At 46.5% G+C, this 18,107-nt stretch overlaps 1 protein-coding gene and 1 pseudogene across 2 annotated transcripts in view; one reads left to right on the top strand and one right to left on the bottom strand.

The window, feature by feature from the left end:
* LOC309808866 (centrosomal protein of 78 kDa-like) overlaps positions 1 to 18,107 on the bottom strand; it is a 1,034,926-nt pseudogene that overhangs the window by 84,594 nt on the left and 932,225 nt on the right. The gene's annotated exons all lie outside the window — the stretch shown is intronic.
* The window catches only part of LOC309808048 (BCL-6 corepressor-like), a gene marked incomplete at its 5' end in the record, with an annotated part of 26,566 nt that extends 8,459 nt beyond the window's left edge, over positions 1 to 18,107 (top strand). Inside the window, 11 exon segments of the mRNA XM_082628056.1 lie at positions 208 to 269; positions 272 to 459; positions 790 to 807; positions 811 to 1,044; positions 5,931 to 6,097; positions 7,247 to 7,392; positions 7,828 to 7,905; positions 8,064 to 8,220; positions 9,649 to 10,413; positions 15,882 to 16,080; positions 18,077 to 18,107. Of these exon segments, the coding sequence (XP_082484182.1) occupies positions 208 to 269; positions 272 to 459; positions 790 to 807; positions 811 to 1,044; positions 5,931 to 6,097; positions 7,247 to 7,392; positions 7,828 to 7,905; positions 8,064 to 8,220; positions 9,649 to 9,940 (1,342 nt within the window).

Here is an 18,107-nt window from a genome sequence, read left to right as displayed (position 1 = left end):
TCCCGAGCACCCAGGCCCCCCACGGGTGGGGACGGGAGCGCAAGAAGGGCTGGCTTCTGCCCTCTCTTGCGGCCCTTTGAAGCGACTTGCCATTTGGCGTTTCGTGGGTTAGCCTATTTGCCGGTTGAATGTGGGATGATTAAAATATTAGTGCTTTGAAAACATAATTGGTATATCTTTAAAAACTGAAGCTGCTCCAACGATCAGTGCTAACAATGGGCTTTTCTTTCCTCACCGGCTACAACTGTGTAACGCCCGCTGCTTCTCCCCCTGACAGATGTGCTGTGCACGGACGGAGAAATGGATCGGCAGCCTTCGCCCCTGCCGCAGAAATACACCGACAACAGCGAGAAACCATCCGCGAAGCGACCGTGCAAAACCAAGCATTTGATCCCTCAGGAGCCCAGGCGGGGCTTGCCGCTGCCAGGGGACTCCTACGTGGACAATGCGGATGGCAAGGTACCTCTTGCCCCTGGCTCTCCCCCGCTCCCTGGGCCTGTGCAGGCACATCCCGCCTGCTTACTTCTCTGCTTCTGGGGACAAAGCTTTCCTTTTCCTGAACCCCTCCCCACAAAACGTCCCTGCCCCTTCCTAGGGGACCTGTCTCCTGGGTGGTGGTGAAGTTTCCAGCTAGTAAAAATGCAACCCCTTCCTCGCGCCCCGCCTCCCTCAGACAGAGAGGAGGAAAAGTGCTTTCCTCCACTCAGGTTTGTAACTCAGGGAGGAGGCGAACCAGGCGGGTGTTGGAAGGACAGCCTGAAATGTGTGCGCTGCCTGGTTTCGTGATAGGTGACCGTCCGGAGATTTTGAAAGCGGCCTGAGCCCAGTTCCGACTATGATCTTTCGCCGGCCGAGCAGGACCAGAAGCCCTTGGACCGTTTGCAGCAATTGTTACCAGCTTCCCAGGCCTCGCAGCTGACATGCTCAAGCTCCCCTCCAGAGACCACCCAGTCCCGCCCGATGCCACCGGAAGCGCGGAGACTTATTGTCAATAAGAACGCGGGCGAGACCCTCCTACAGCAGGCCTCCCGGCTTGGCTACGAGGTGAGCATCCTTGTGGGTGCCCCGGATCAGGATCCGCCGGCTGCTGCTCCTTGGGTGGGGGACACACTGGCTGGGGATGGGGGGCGGGTCTCAGAGCCCAGCCCCCTCCACGTGGCGGGCTGGGCTGGGTGTTCCAGCAGGGTGTTTGCGTTGGCCCCGCTCACACTGCGGGCTCTTTGGTGGCTTGTTCAGTCGTGGTGTGAAAAGAAAGGCAGGCCTCTCTGATGTTCCGTTCCCGTTCAGGCAGGTAGGCTGCTTTGGCCAGTCCGGCTCACTTATCTCTGATATAAAATCTGACCTAACCCAGGGCTTGGCGACCAGGGGAATTTTAATGAGCCCTTTTGGATTCTGAATAGCAAGAAGGAGAGTAGTTATTAGCTCTACTAACTTGTGCTGTTTGGGGCAGAGTGATGTCCCTGTGGGGTAGCGGGTGGGAAGTGTCTGTGCAGAGTAGGGGTGGGAGTAGGGCAGACCTGAGCAGTCTCTTTCTGAGAGGGCACGGGAGCCGAGGGCTGATGGGCGGGGAGCAGGGGTTGAGCCTTGCACAAAACTCCCTGTCCACACTGCTGTATCCCAACCCAGCACGGCTGATGACAGTGACAGCCTCTATTGCTAGAGCAACATAGAAAGAGAGCTGATATCTGCCTAAGCCCGTGTGATCTGTAGTAACTCCTTTCACCCTTTTAACCTCTTCACTTGGGAGTAACGAGTACTAGCCCACTCTCGGATGAGGAAACTGAGCCTCAGAGGGGTTAGCTGATCCCCGTACAGGTAGCAATCCCGCAGTGCTCCACAGCCCACCACGCTCCTCAGCAAGACTGGCTCACACTGGAATTGCCCTTTTTACAGTTCAAAACCTCTGTGAGACAGATGCCTCTCCATGCCCTGTGCAGTTCCCCCACCATACTTGTCAGTAGCAATTGTGATGTGATAGCCCACAGGGCAAAGGCATTTTTCTGTGCTGGCATCAGCCCTCTGGGAGTTGAATGGTGACAGTAAAACGCGGTTCAGCAGGCTGAGCGTGGAGGTGTGGCTGAGCACTGGGGTGGCAGGACCCAGGCTGGCCCGGAGCCCTGGCGCCCACACCCTCAGCCAGCTCTGTGCCCCTGTCCCCCGTCTCCCGTCGTGTCCCCCCACCCCGGTCCATAGTGCCGTGAGCCCTTGGAAGTGTGCCTGCCTTGGCCCTAAGGCCTGACTGTGGGTGGGAAGTTGGAAGCACTAGGGCTATGCTTAGTTTGGGGGTGTTTTGTTGTTGTTGTGGGTTGAATGTGCTCTTGTGTATATCTACACGTCTCTTGGAGACCTCTCCATTAGCTAGAGAGCACTTTGTGGTAGTTAGCACAGTTACTTGCAGGTGAAGTCCAAGGAGCACCCAGTTGGTTTCCCAAGAGCTGAGAGCGGGCGCCTAGGAGGACAGAGCAGATGTTGCACATAGTGTTGAGCTAGACCCCCCGTGGTTGAGAAAATAGTCTCCTTGCTTCCAGCAAACGCTGGAGGTGGCGGGGGAGACCCCTAACCCCAACTTTTGGGTTAGGGTTGAGAAAGTAGACTCCCGCTTCCAGCAAATGCTGGAGATGGGGGTGGCGGGGTGCTGCTGCACCCGCCGTGGAGGGCGGGGCTCCGAGCCCCACCTGTGAACTTGGCATCATTTCCAGCAGCCTCCCTTTGGGACCAGAGACGTCAAAAGACCCTCGTTGGTCCTCTAAGACAGTTTCCATTTTGGTTTGGTGGCTCTGAGGCCTGGGCCAAGGGGCACTTGATCCATACTTTTTTAGGCTACCTGGCCTTTGATTGCACAGGAAGCCTTGGGAATGTTTAGGGTCGGATTTGTTTTTTTCTTCAAATGTAAATTTCAATATGTAGATTCCACAGATCACCAGTGTTGATGCTGAACATTGTGACAAGTAGATGAACGCTTTCAACTTTGAATCCAACTTTCTGGGATTTCTCTGGGCAGAATTTTAAATGTTGGGATGATGGCCCAGTTGGGAGATGTGGCAGCTTAAACCTTTTAAAATTGAAGGACAGTTTGCTTAACCAGATAAGGGTGTGGTTTAGGAGGGTTTTCCTGAAGTTTTGTCTTCAGCATTCTTGGTTATTTTCTTCTGCTTAGCCAAAGATACCATGTGCAGTATAAAGGCTGTCTGAGCTTTATGTCATGCTAATCTGGTTCTGGAGGTTTAGAAACACACTCTGGCTTCAGATCCGCGTTAAATAGATCACTTGGCCAAAGATCTCAAACCTTTCCCTCCTGGGAAAAAGGCTTCTATTTCTTAGGCTAAAACGCCAGTGTGCAACCACATGCTTGTGCCTTTAGTGGTGATGGTTAAATTTTCTATGAATTGAATAAGTCATGTTTTTTAAAAAGTTAATGAGGCATTTAATTAACTCACAACGTCGGGCTTATGGCCTTTATGGTTACATTTTGCGGGTAGTGGCATTCGGTTTATAGCCGCTGAACAGAGAGCTGTCCGACAAAAGCAGTTTGACTTTGCTCGGGAATGGCTGGGCTGCCCTTCAGACACTCCCGTTTATTTCTAGTGGAGAAAATAAACCAAGGAATGTGTTGCGTCGACAGACTCGCCCCGCCTCTTCACTGTCAGTTAGAGAAAGTGTTGGTGGCGACGGTTGCCATCCATTTAGAGGCCATCACCCTCCTAGCTAGGAGAGTGTAGTTAGCCCACTTGACCCCCAACAGAGAAGGCCTGTGGGATGCTCGTCACAGCTGGATTGCATCCCTCTAACTGGGGCCCTCTTGGGCCTTTTGAATCTTCCCAGCTGACCAGGTACCAAAGACCTGAGTTATAGGTCTAGTACTTCATGTTAATTGAACTTGGGGTTTAATATCTCTGGGCCTCAGTTTCCAAGTGTTGAATGAGGATAGTACTACCTTCCTTTCCTGCTATCTCCTGGGTTCCTGTGGGTGACAGAAGACGTCCTCATCTGGGGGAATGGGAAGCACTGTGTAAATAGTGGGATCAACGTGGTTGAGTTAGGACAGCCCGTGGCAAAAAGTCTGACCTGGCCGTGGGGCTACTGCTGCCTTTGCTGCCATCTTCCAGGAGAAGAGAGTTGACTTACCCACCAGCTTGGACGGCCTTTCATTTCTAGGTACCCTTGAATCTGCCCTAGTAGTGATGAAGGTTTCCAGGTGAAGGCCATGATTGTCACAGCAAATAAACCCTGGGTTGAGTAAATTGATGTGTGCACAGCAGTTGGTGGCCTTCAGAACTGATCCCAGAGCCACGTGACAGGGCCTCTCCCTGGCTGGGGCACACAACTCATTAGCTTGCAGCTGTCCACTCAAGTCTGGCTAGTGAGGGCCTGCTAAAAGCGCAGCAGCTTCATGCGGTATCCTGGATACCAGGGCTCGGGGCAGGTGGCCTGGGAGCCCAGAGGATTGTGGGCTTTCTGGCAGGTTGGGATGTAAACAGAGAAACGCATTCGTGGGCGTGCCTTTTCTCTTCCTCCTCTTGTTTTGGAAGGGAGCTGCTGCAGTGACCCGAAGTAACAGGGCACCGATGGCCAGGTTTACCAGCATGCCCCATTGGGTTCACGTGGTAAGCAAATGGAACATTCTAGTTCTCTCCCAAGTGAGTGGTCACCTTTGATTGGCGTGTCCTCCAAAGGGCATAAAAGGTTTTACAGAACCCATCTTGCACTTATGGGCGGCTAGAATGACGCCCTTTTTGGGTTTAACAGATGAGTTACCTGAGAGATGTCACAAGGAGGCCTGTTCTGACCCCATCGCATCCCCCCTTACCCTGCAGACCATGTGTTGGGCCACATGCACGTTCTGCCTACTCCCAGCTCTCAGAACCTGCCGGCTCTCTGCTGGGCACGACTTACCCAGTATAAACAGTATAACGTGTTTTCTGGTGGCAAATGCTTTCAATGTGTCTGAAAACTTTCTTAAGGTAATAAAACATTGAATAAGTTCCTGCTCTGCTTACTGGGAGTGGTTCATATTAATATTTTAACAAGCCAAAGAAAGAAGGTTAATAACAGTGATTCTAATGCACAGTGTTGACACAGAACATCTCCGGGGTGGGGGGTGGGGCGGTGACCGTTTTATTTGATTCTTGAAATGTGGAGGTTGCAGCCTGTGGTGTATCAGGTTCCTGTCATTAACTTGGGGCAGAATCAGTCTAAAATTTTCATATTTACTCGAGAGGGTGGAGTGAGGCAAAATAGAGGGTGGGGTTATTGGAGGCATTTTGTGTCATTCCTCGAGGATGGAGGGGGAGAGCTTCTCTTTAACTCTACTTAACGTACAGACAAGAGCATCTGAGGCCCAGGTTCTGATTTGGGGTCTTAACAAGGGGCGCGAGGATGTAGCTGACCTGGGTGTCCCTGCTTCTCTAAGCTGGGGAATGTTCTCCGGCTGATTTAAGCTCTCTTTAAGTGTTGGTCATCCATACTTTGATCTAAACTTGTGTTATCGTCCACTGCCACTGACCGAACAGACCCATCAAGTGAGAATGGTCTGTGCTTGGCAATGTGTCATCTAAGATGTTAGCAGCCGTGACACCTCTGTACTGGTCACGTCGGCCCCTGGGCTGAGGGCTTTCATCGCTATCCGAATGCGTCCTCTCAGCAGCCCTGTGGAAGCTTGGAGAAGTTCAAGGGTAACTTGCCCATGGCCAGGCCACTGGTGCAGCAGAGCCTTAGACAACACTGTCTGCATCTCCAAGCCCGCCCTTCTCACGCACTCTCGCCCCCCACCAGGATGCCTGCCGCCTGCCCGCGCCATGGTGGGCTTTTGGCCCCGAGGATGTATGCCTTTGAAAGTGGGCACTGCCAAGCTATGGGGAGGTCACGCTTACAAGGTTCACTGTATCGTGGTCTGATGGTATCTCCTCTCCTCTCCTCTCCTCTCCCCGTAGGAAGTGGTCTTGTACTGCCTGGAGAACAAGATTTGTGATGTGAACCACCGCGACAACGCAGGTTACTGTGCCCTGCACGAGGCTTGTGCAAGAGGTTGGCTCAACATCGTACGACACCTCCTTGAATATGGCGCCGATGTCAACTGCAGTGCCCAGGATGGAACCGGGTCAGTGGCGGTCTTGCTCTTGGCCTGGCCCTGCTGGGGCATAGGCAGTGGTTCTCAGGGTGTGCGGGGAACCCCAGAAGGAAAGATGGAGAGTGAGTGCCATGTAAGCACACTGGTGGCGGAGTCCTCTAGAATGGAATCGGACAGATCTCTCTGGCAAATTTACATAGAACTTTAAAACTCTGTGACGCTCTTATGGACAGAAGTCCCTGAAAATGTTGAGCCTGCATGAATAATCAGGGGTGTTCTCTTTTAAGACCCTGGACTCTTCACCAGCGTCTGTTGAATCTCAATCTTGAACATATATGTGAGTTGAAAGTTGCAGGAGTACAGACAGGTCCAGTGGCAACTGGCTTGATAGGACCTGCCGTGTCCACCCACATCCCCGGGCCTGGCCCCCACTCTGTCCTTGACCTCGGTTTATTGGCCAGAGGCCCAGGTCTGAGTCAGCCCAAGCATCTTCCCGGTTGTACCTGGGATGCCACCACGAGGCAGGGCACTGGGGCTTTCCTGACGGTCATAAAATGAGCAAAACCGTAAGGTATTTGGTGGTTCATGGTTTCCAAATAGCATCCTTTCTGGATGGGACTGTGAACAGTGTTCCTGACCCCAGCGGACACGAGCAGGAGGACTCTGTATCCTCCTGAGAACTCGCCCTGCCTGTCGACTGCTTCTGGGCGAGAGGGTTGATCACTCATCTCCAAATTGGTTTCAGGAGAGGTTCCACTTTGCCCCTAGTTTCTTTTACAAACTGCACTTTTTGGGTTTTGTTTGTAATGGTGTAACAATGGCTTGTCGTATCTGCTTCCGTGGTGCTGGGGTTCTTCCCCCCAGCCCGCCGTATGTTACCTTCTTACAGTCTGTCACTATTTAGTTCATTGGAAACGTTTTCATCGTGGCCTGAGTTCCTCCTTGGGCCATGCATTAAGAGAGATTTGCATTGAAGAATTAGGCCTGAGATGGTCCCTTCACCTGTCCCGTAAAGGGTTATGTGTTGAAATAACAGAGTAATTTGTCGCAGCGACCGTACACTCACCTCCTCGGTGAAATAGCGCGCCTACGAGGCTTGGCCACACACGCTCGATTTTGCCCCGTGTCCTTAGAAGCAAGCGTCGCGTGCACAGGTGTAATCCCCCGCACCTCTCCTAGGCCTCTCCACGATGCTGTCAAGAATGATCATCTCGAAATTGTCCGCTTGCTCCTCTCCTACGGTGCCGATCCTACCCTGGCTACGTACTCAGGTAGAACCATCAAGAAAGTGAACCACAGCGAACTTCTGGAGAAGTTCTTAACAGGTACAGCAGAGGTCAAGACACGGTCTTGTTCAAGCATCTAGACGGTGACTTCACAGCCTTTCACCTGGGTTCCCCCTACCCCCACCCCCCGTTTACTCTAAGTGACCCTTTACTGGGAAAAGCGGCCCAACGTTAGTCTGTCAAGGAAGAGATACATACTTTGAGTTTTGCGAGGTGGGGGGCTGGAAAACTCTTAGCTAGCCAGGCTAGCTTTTGTTTGGCAGGCTGGGGCGGTGAGGCGGGCAGTCCCTCAGGAAGGCGGGTGGATGCGTGGGGAGGTTTCAGTCAGATACCTGGAGGCGTGTGCAGTGGGACTTGTCAGGAGGTGACACCAGTCCCAGCGTGAGATGTTCCCGAACTCCAGCAGCATTTGCCTCTTACCAGCAGGCGTTATCTTGTTTCTCTTTCTCTCTCTCTCTCCCCCTCTCTCTCCAGACTGTTTAAATAACCTGCAGGCTCCTGACGATGGTAGCCCCGGTTGCTCTTCGGAGTTCTCTGGCAGCTGTGTGTGTGGTGAGCAGCCTTGTTCGTTTCAGTTGGGCTTGTGGGGGTGGGGGTGGTGCTGTGAGCAGGACTTGCTTGGGAAAGAATTTTTCCAGAGTCCTTTTTGGCGAACAGCTGGAATCTTGCTCCAGCTTACTGACCTCTCTCTTGTTTGCCCCCCCGTTTAGAACCAGATGATGAAAGTGGTTACGATGTTTTAGCAAATCCCCCAGGACCGGAGGACCAGGATGACAGCAACGAGGCCTATGGTGACCTATTGGAATCTGAATTTTCCGAAGACCCCCTTTTGCCGTGTTATAACGTCCAGGTGTCCGTCGCTCAGGGGTGAGCGTGGCCAGCGTGTGGTCGAGAGCCAGCCCAGCTGCTCTGTGGGGTGGCAGGAGTTAGAAATCCCCTTCAGCAGATGAGGGTGGCTGGGTTGGGGGGTGAGTGAATTCCTCACCAAGTGTCCACCGACCTCACATAATGCAGTGGAACTTTTCCAGAAAAGTTTGGGGGGTGGGAGGGCTCCCCAGCCAACTGCCCTCATTGGAACACACCCCTAGAGCCCAAAGGACACGGGAGTCAGCGACTGCAATTGCACAGTTTCAGTCAGTAAACTCTTGGGGAAGGGATCCTCCCCAAACGGCTACCATAGGGGCCTTCCAAGGCGCGTGAGGTCCACGGGACGATACTGATGTGTACCCTCTTCTCGTATAAGATTAGAGAAAGCCGTATGTGGCACCTGGGATCTTATGTGTCTTCAGATTTGCTTAGATCGAGTCTTGTCCCCACGGTCGGGCCACTGTGCCCCATGACCAACCCTTCGGAGTGAACACATCAGGAGACCTTGCTCTGCTGTGTGTTGACCCCGGTGCTTAAGGAGTAGCATCCTCCTTGGACTCTGAGGCTGGGAACGTGTCTGCCTTTGTGGTGACATTCTATTCGGGATAGAGATGATAAAGCGTGACAGGGTATCAGGAAGGATTGTACCACCTCCCTTCTCGAAAAATCCTCACTCCCGGCAGCAGTGAGGGGCGGGTTGGAGGTGTGGGAAAGGAAAGGAAAGCCAGGTGACCTCGAGTGTTTCTCATGCTCTCTCCGTGAGGGCCGGAGGAGAGGAGAGGTCAAAGAGGTGTTTGCCATCTCCCTTGGGTTGGCATACAGACTGGTTTTCCCTAGTGACTAGAACGGGGTGCACTTACTTGGAGAGGGGTGACCTGAGTTGTGACCAGAGCCAAGGCAGCACTGGGGTGGCCTGCAACGAGGCTCATTCAGGGGCGCTGCTCCTGCTTTTGTCTAAGTTGGCTGATCCGCCCTAGGTGGCCTCTTAACACATGCACATGAGTCCAGAGTTCCCCCGCTAGAAGTAGATCTTCCGGGCTTCCCTGGTGGCACAGTGGTTAAGAATCCGCCTGCCAGTGCAGGGGACACAGGTTCGAGCCCTGGTCTTGGAAGATCCCACATGCCACGGAGCAACTAAGCCCATGCGCCACAGCTACTGAGCCTGCGCTCTAGAGCCCGCGAGCCACAACTAGAGAAAGCCCGTGCGCAGCAACAGGCCCAACGCAGCCAAAAATAAATAAATAAATAAAATTAAAAAAGAAAAAGAAGAAGAAGTAGACCTTCTAAGGACAGTGAGAAGTGGGGTGGGGGTGGGGTAATCAAAGTGGAAGTAGCAGGCCCTTTCCCCGCCAGGAGACGGGTAGTTCATAGTTGGGAGCGCCTCTAATTTTGCTGTAAACTCAAACCACTGTCCTTTCTCTTGTGTAGGCCTCGTAACTGGCTGTTGCTCTCAGACCTGCTCAAGAAACTGCAAATGTCCTCCTGCATATTCCGCTGCAATTTCCCAAATGTGAAAATCGTCACCATCGCGGAGGCCGAGTTCTGCCGGCAAGTGTCAGCAAGTCTCTTATTCTCTTGCCCCAAAGACCTGGAGTCCTGTAATCCAGAAAGTAAGGAGCTCTTAGATCTGGTGGAGTTCACGAACGAGCTTCAGACTCTGTTGGGCTCATCCGTGGAGTGGATCCTCCCCAGAGACCTGGACTCAGACGACGACTGGTGAGCTCGCCGGGGCCCGCCGTGTACAGTGTGTCATGGTGTTAATCCTTGTGCATATGTGTCCTAATACGACTATTTCTGTAAAGAAAGGACACTATGAGACACGACTCCAGTCGGAAGGACTTCAAAACATGTTTTTTTCTTTTTAAAATTTTAAGTCAGTTTTTATGAAGTTGTTAATAAAGTTTCTTTACTTTTCAATGTACACATGCTTCGGAATATGTTTGTTTTTACTCGGAACAATTGTTTCTTTTCTTTTTTAAGGAGAAAAAAAAAAGGCAAAGGAGCGCCACACTTTGACTTAATTTCATACAAAGCTCCGACGACAGAGGCCATAACTGTTGAGAGTTGCTTTTGGGGCAAATTAAACCAGTAAAATTTTAAACTCTTCCTCCATATTAAAGGGATTGAATAAATTGGCCACTTTGGTGCACCTGTGTCCTGCGAATTGTCCAGTTGGAGATGGAGGTTTAGAAAGTGAGTTTCAGTCTTGTTTAAGTCTCTTCCCATCAGACTGGTCTCGTGATTTCCTACACACCATGTTACTTCCTGTCTACCTTGCCTTGGTGTTGTTCATGCCTGGATTGTCTCCTGTACCTGCTCAAACCTTGGTCCATTCTCGTTTGTACCATGGAAGTTTGTCATGCTGGATACTGTCAGAACTAATTTTACTTAAGTTTGCGTTAAGGTGCAAAGCACACGTTTTGTATATTTTCTGTTTTTTGTGTTTGTCTATATTTTATGGTTTCGCTTCAAGAAATATTATGGGACGGGAAATAGCAAGATGTAAAGAGCAAAAAAGTCATCATTCTCTTTCAATTGTTAGAACATCTATCTGCAATCATAATTATGATGCACTGTGGTATGTGTTAAAATAGGAAATACATGTAACGTCCTGTAGGAGCAGCAAACTCAGTGGTGTTGGTGAGGGTGTGTCATGGAAGTAATCACAAAGCAGGTGACTGTTGGTTGGGGTCCTGAAACATTAGTGTGCCTTCCCTGTGTCCAGTAGTGATCTGGAGGGGTCAGGAAGCCTGCCTTTGAATTTGAGGGAACAGAGGGTTTGAGGTCCTCTCTCTTCTACTGCTCTAGTACACTGCATAGCAGCAGTATACTGGGTTTATAGTTGACGTTGAAATCGCTGATTGATCATTAAGATTGGGATGTATCTTTGGAAATGAAAATAGGAAGAATCGTATGCTTTTTCTTTTTTTCCCTATATCTGAAAAGGTATGTAGTACTTTGCTGAGTGGTTGGGAATAAAGTTTGCAGTATTCAGTGTATTCAGTTTTAGTATCTAAGTAGAATTAAACTGTTGCTGTAAACTGGAATAGCGCTTTGTTACTGACAAGTTTTAGAATGCATCTGTTCGTCAATTACCTGTTTGGGAAGAGTGTAGTTAATGATTTTGAGAATGTGGCTATAAACCTCCAACTGACTCAAGAAAAGCAAATAAGTCAAGATTGACAAATGTATAGGCTCTTCATCTTATTGTGTGTGGGGTTTTTTTTTTTTTTTCCTTTTAGTTATTTGTCAAGGTATAAAGAATTCTATCACACTTAAGACAAGTTAAGTAAACTTAGCGGGGTGTGTTCTGACATGGCATGGAGCAGATCACATGGCCTAGATCTTAAAGGTGATTTTATGTTTAAACTTTCATGAAAACATATGTGATTGAAACACATTAATATATTGATACAGAGGGCAGTTAATTTTTGTCTTTTGTGTGTGTGTGTGTGGTACTGTTGTGGCCTCTCCCGTTGCGGAGCACAGGCTCTGGACGCGCAGGCTCAGCGGCCATGGCTCACGGGCCTAGCCGCTCCGCGGCATGTGGGATCTTCCCGGACCGGGGCACGAACCCATGTCCCCTGCATTGGCAGGCGGACTCTCAACCACTGCGCCACCAGGGAAGCCCTAATTTTTGTCTTTTGATACATGTGAGCGTAGCTTTCATTTTGCTGAAAGAATATGACCAGTTTTCAGTTTGGGATTCTACCATTTAGTAAAGATAGTCCACTTAATTTTAGAAATAAGAGATTTAATATATAATACCTAATAATACTTATATGTATGTTTTTTTACTGAAAACTTTTATTGTAATACTGTGAAGAAACTATGCCATTCTAGTCTTCAAGACTTAAATGAATCAAGTGTTTATTAGCTGTTGTAGTTTTTAAACTAATAAAAGTCAGTACATCAGCAATTTGTAAATACAGTTTTTAAAATAATGCCTTAACAACTTTACAGTGGTTATAATGACTGTATTTAGGCCTAAAGTTAGTTAATAATTTGACATGAAGGCTTTTTAATAGTTTGATGGTGCAGATCAGGGATAGGTAAACTCTGGCTGGTGGGCCAGATCCAGCCCGTCGCCTGGCTTTGTAAAGGAAGTTTTTCTGGAACAGAGTCGCACCCATTGTTTACATGGTAGTTGTGGCTCCTTTCACCCTACACCAGTGGGGCAGAGTAGTTGCAACAGAAACTGTATAGCCCACAAATCTGGAAATGTTTAAATTTAGATTTTAAAAATTGAAAAATTCTTTGAGCCTATACAGGGCAAGTCCATTGACCCCTGAGGTAGAAAACAGTCAGGAACTTGGGTGCGGAAGCCAAATGGCCTAGGTTCAAAGTCCCTTTCTCCCATTTCATAGCTAGTGACCATGGGCAAATCACTTAACCTCTATGCCTCATTATGAGGTTTAAATGCACTTATTTGTATAAATAGTGCCTGGCACATACTAAGCACTGTGTAAGTGATTGCTGTTGTTTCTGCTTGGAGCTTTAATAAGTTATTGTTAATAGAAAAATGACACTAATGATTTTCCTTTTAGAGTAACAAAGGCACTTTGAGTCTTTTACTTTTTCAGGAATGTAATAAGACTTTTTTCATTTACAGTCAGTGTTCCCTGTTACCAAAATTTACTTTATGAATATAAAGAATTCAGTGTCTTCAAGACAGTACTTTTGCTTAAATGTCAAACCATTATTTCCCCAAGGCACATCAAACTGGCTCTGCATAGTCCAGGCCTCTAAAGCTTGTGTGCACACCCTAGGTAGCATGTGAGATACATTTTGTAAATATAGTTTTTTAAATAATGCTTGAGACTTCCCTGGCGGTCCAGCAGTTAACACTATGTGCTCCCAATGTAGGGGGCTTGGGTTCGATCCCTGCTCAAGGAACTAGATCCCACGTGCCTGCCATAACTAAGAGCCCACATGCCACAACTAAAAGATCTGGCATGCTGCAACTAAAGACCCGGCACAGCCAAACAAACAAACAAACAAATAAATAAATCTTTATAAAAAAATAAGTAAAATAAAATAATGCCTTAGGAGTTAGGAAAAGAAAATATGAGAACATTTTTACCTTTGTATTATTTTTAAAAATCTGTGTAGTTTATCATGTACATAAATACTATGTATGGAACTTTGTGTATATAATTTGTTAATAAATAAGATGCATATTAAAAAGTTTTCTTATGGTTTGCCCAGTGAGGTGTTTGGAGGCCATTGGAGGACAGGATGATGAAATATAGGGCCTCAGCAAAGATAGAATTTAGAACCAATTCCCTGACTTAGAAGATAAGGAAAATAATTCATAGACTGTAATTGAGTTGTCCAACTTTACGTAAGTGTTCAGAAACAGGAAATGCAGTGGCTAGAATCTAATCACTGACCGAGCAGAATCTGGGTCACTGGACTCGTAAACCAGAAGTGACTGTTGAATTTCTCAGGTTGATGCTCCTGGCATATATGCTTGATCTGTGTGTGTGTGTAACTCTCTGACATAATAAGCCATACTCAGGCACACCCTGTTTCCTTATTCAAGCATCTTAATTTCATCCCATTAAATCTTTGAAGTATCAGACTACCAGAAGGCATGAAGAAACCTGGGCTGAGAGTCTTCATTCCAGGAGACGTGATCTTGACTGCATGGCTGGTTTGAGGCGCATCACTCTGAACTGCAACCCGCTCATTGGTGACCTGGGTGCAAGTGCTTTGGCAGAATCTCTTAGTGAGGATTTATGGCTTAGAGGGAAATTCTAAAATTGAAAATATTGAATTTTTAATATGCTTAGCTTTTGGCATGATACTATTGTGATAGGTTTTTTTAAGCCTCATTTTACTGATAGCTTTTATTTTGCTTTTACACTTTCTCTAAGAGTTGCATATATCCTTTATAGAAAATACAGAGTAACAAGAGAACAATTACCTATCATTTTAATACCCAGATATAATCACTGTTCATTTTGGTGTATATACTTTCAGTCTTTTTTTTTCTACAAATATATATGTACACTTAGGGATTACAAAAATAGAATTGTAGTATACTTGCTATTTCATATTCCTGCTTTTTTCACTTAATGATGTATCATGTAGTATTGTGTCGTATTGATGTCCCATAGTTTAATCGATTCTTTGCAATTCTATTTAGACAGTTTGCTTTTCCCTGTCAGAAACAATGTGAATACGTTGTATATACATCTCTGTGTCCATCGGGATTACTTCTGTAGAATAAGGTACTACAAGTGGAATGACTAAGTGTGACCTATTTTTAAGACATTTGATACACATGGCCAAATTACCACCCAGAAAGGCTATGCCAATTTGTAGTCCACCCCAACAGTAGATGTGAAGCCTGCCTCTCACAAACACTGGCCTGTAGCACTTGTAAAAAAAATGTAAAACTACAAAAATGAGTACCTCTCCATTTTCTATGCAAGTGGGATTACTCCCAATTTTATAACTTTTTTCAATTAATTTAGTATGAGCATTTTAGCAAGTCAGTAAATTTGCATCTCCTACATCATTTTTTGTGATTGTTCAGTATTCCATTATATGAATATGCCACAGTGCACATAGCTTATCCATTCTTGTATATAAGCTTTGTCCAGTTTTTCAGTTACAAATAGTACTCTGATATATATCCTTACCTATATCTCTGACTGTTTCTTTTGGTTAAATTCTTAGAAGAGAGTTGTTGGATCCAAAGGGTATAGACATTATTTAAAGGCTTTTCTTACAGAATCTTGGCTTCATCTGATAGGAGAATAACCACATTTTGTTTTATTTTGTATTCATTTGATTGACTGGTGAGGTTTACTGGCTGTTTGTATTAATTTGGCTATTTGGTTAATTATACCCTGTGTCCATTCTTCTGTAGTGAGAGTTTGTAAGGGTTATATCATACCCTGTCAGATCCGTATGTCTGACTTGCTATTTCTGTGTGTCATGGGGGTGTTGAAAGACTCCAGTTATTTTAATGTGATGGTCCACACAACACTTAAACAAAAGACTCATGATAGTTTCCTTTCATGTAATAGTTTTTAATCCCTGTGCTTTAGTGATGATCCCTTTGGTTTAAATGAGTAGGTTGTTCAGCCCCAGAACTACTAGAATTCATGATCAGTTTTTCTGGCTTTTGTCTGACCTTTTACTGCGAGGGTTCTTGACCATCATACTTTCATGATAGGTTTTTAGTATGTATTCTCTATTCACACATTGTTGAAAGTTTTTATTATTTGTATCCTCTTAGACTTGTCTTTTTTTCCTCTAAAACTAACAGTTATTACATTTCTTCTATTTTGTTTTCCCCTTTGAACTAGTTTCAAGTGTGATTTGGAGCTGAAGATCATGATCAAAAGAATGCAGTGCATTTCTGAGCTCCACCAGGTTTTGCTTGTGAGGTTTACATGCCCCTGCCGCCCTTGCTAATTATGAACTGAGATTCATTTTGTGATGCTTTTTGCTCATAGGTTATATACAGTTATTCTTCAGTTCTGTAATTGTAAAATATGTTGTCTGATTTACTGGTACTAAAGCCAGGGTTATTGCACATCCAAGAAGAGGTTTTTAAATTGGATTATGCATTATGTGTGTGCGTATATGTCTCTGTTTTTTTCCATAGCCAAAATTACAAACCTGCCATGACTTGTCTTGTGCAGGACTCTTCCACACGTGAGAAAACGAGAGTTGTCTATATGTTAAATCTGTAGAGTTAGCAAGTGACCTTTTGTCTTTCATCGAAAGCACTTGACCTGCAGCAGTGCGGCCTCACCAGTGAAGGAGCAAAGGCTTTCCTAAAGGCCCTTGAAACCAACAGAACTCTGCTCGTTCTGGATATAAGAAAAAATCTGCTTGTTGGTATGTGGTCACTTTTTTTAAATTGATAAACACATAGCAAAACAAAAAGAATTTGTTCAGGTATTGACAGTTTTTTAAAACTTAATGTGTTTAACTTTCCTCATCATATACAGTTGGCCCTTGAACAACGTGGGGTTAGGGGTGTCGACCCCTATGCAGTTGAAGATCTGGGTATAAGTTTATAGTCAGTGGTTCCACATCTGTGGATTCAACCAACCTTGGATCATGTAGGACGATAGTACATATGTATTGAAAACTATGCGTGTGTCACTGGACCCGCGAGGTTCAAACCCATGTTGTTCAAGCTTCAATTGTACTTTTCTAGTGTTGCACTTCCCTTAAGATTTTAGCAGCTACTGTACTAATTAAAGTGAATTATACTTGTAAATTTTTCTTATCTCTACTCTGAATAGAGGTGAACCTAGATACTAAGCCTGCTTCCACCAAGAGCATTCTTTCTTTCCTGTGCAACCTCTGAATTCTTGCCAGGAGTACTTTATTCATTTGTCAGATTCACAAGTAATTTTTTAATCATCTTCTGTGTGCCAGAGACGGGTTTAGGGACTAGGGATAAAGCAGTGAACCAGACAGACAAAAGTCTTGCCCTCATGGAGCTTACATTCTAGTGAAGGAGATCAGATAGAAATGAGTAAACAGATAAGTCATATAATTTTAGAGAGTAGGAAGTGCAAAACTATCTTAATGTAAGGAGAGTGAGGGAGAGCAGGTAGGACTCCATTGGATAGGTTTGTTAGGGGACAGCTTCACTGGAGAAGTGGCATTTGAACGGAGACCTGAATGAAGAGAGGAGCAAGCCATGGAAGATGTGGAGTAAGCACATTCCAGGACAAGGAGGCAATGAGTATGTAGGCATGTAGGTGGGTGGAGTATTTAAGGAAAAGCAAGGAGGCCAATCTGGGCAGAGTACCGGGTGAAGAAGAGTGTGGTATGACATGAGGTCAAGGAGCTAGGCAGGGGTCTGCTCTTGTAAAGTCTTGAAGGCCAGAGTAAAGATGTGGATTATTCTAAATGAGTAGAGGGGTTTGAGCTGGAAAAAGGCATGATGCAAATCGTATCTGAATAAGGTGACCTGGTATAGAGAAGGGACTTGGGAGGATAAAGAAGAGGAACAGGGGGCTTCCCTGGTGGCGCAGCGGTTGAGAATCCGCCTGCCGATGCAGGGGACGCGGGTTCGTGCCCCGGTCCGGGAAGATCCCACATGCCGCGGAGCGACTGGGCCCGTGAGCCATGGCCGCTGAGCCTGCGCTTCCGGAGCCTGTGCTCCGCAACGGGAGAGGCCACAACAGTGAGAGGCCCGCGTACCGCAAAAAAAAAAAAAAAAAAAAAAAAAAAAAAAGAGGAACAGGGAGACCAGTTAGGAGACTATCACAGTGCTCCAAATAAGAGATGTTTATGGCCTAGGTTAGGTTGGAAGTTTGCAGCAAGTGAAAAGTGGTTGAATTCAGGTTGTATTTTGAGGGTGTAGCTATCAAGACCTGCAGATAGATGTGAGGTATGAAGGAAATAGTACCAAGGAGACAAGTCGTTGATGATTATGTGTGCAACTGGGTAGTATCCCTTAGAAGAAGGGGGCTGATGGGAGGAGCAGCTTTTGAGGGAATATCAGGACTTGGTTTGTTATCTTGGATGCCCTGGTTTGATATCTTAGATGCTCTTTAGGTATCTAAGCGTCTGGACGGTGCTCAGACTGTACTTTGTATCCAAAGGTATCCAAAGCCACTTTAGATGCAAAATGTTTCAAGTTGACCTTTGCTGCTGCCAAAATAGTAGCCACTGTGGGCAGTCTGCAAGATGGCATCTTAGGTTTCTGAGGAAGAAATTAGAATACACAAGGGGAAATAAGTGTATAATTATATAATGTAGATTTCATATTTAAATGTATGGGAAAAGCAATAATTAGTTGGCTTTTGGTTTTAAATGGAAATAGCCACTCATTGGAAAATAATTACTCTAATTTCAATTCATTTTACTTTAGATCATTCTGTGATGAAAACAGTTACCAAAAA

This window comes from Mesoplodon mirus, assembly GCF_964341445.2.
Source record: "Mesoplodon mirus genome assembly, chromosome: 7".
Lineage (NCBI taxonomy): Eukaryota > Metazoa > Chordata > Mammalia > Artiodactyla > Ziphiidae > Mesoplodon > Mesoplodon mirus.
Note: the sequence above shows the minus strand (reverse complement) of the source record. Positions and strands in the feature narration are given on the sequence as shown.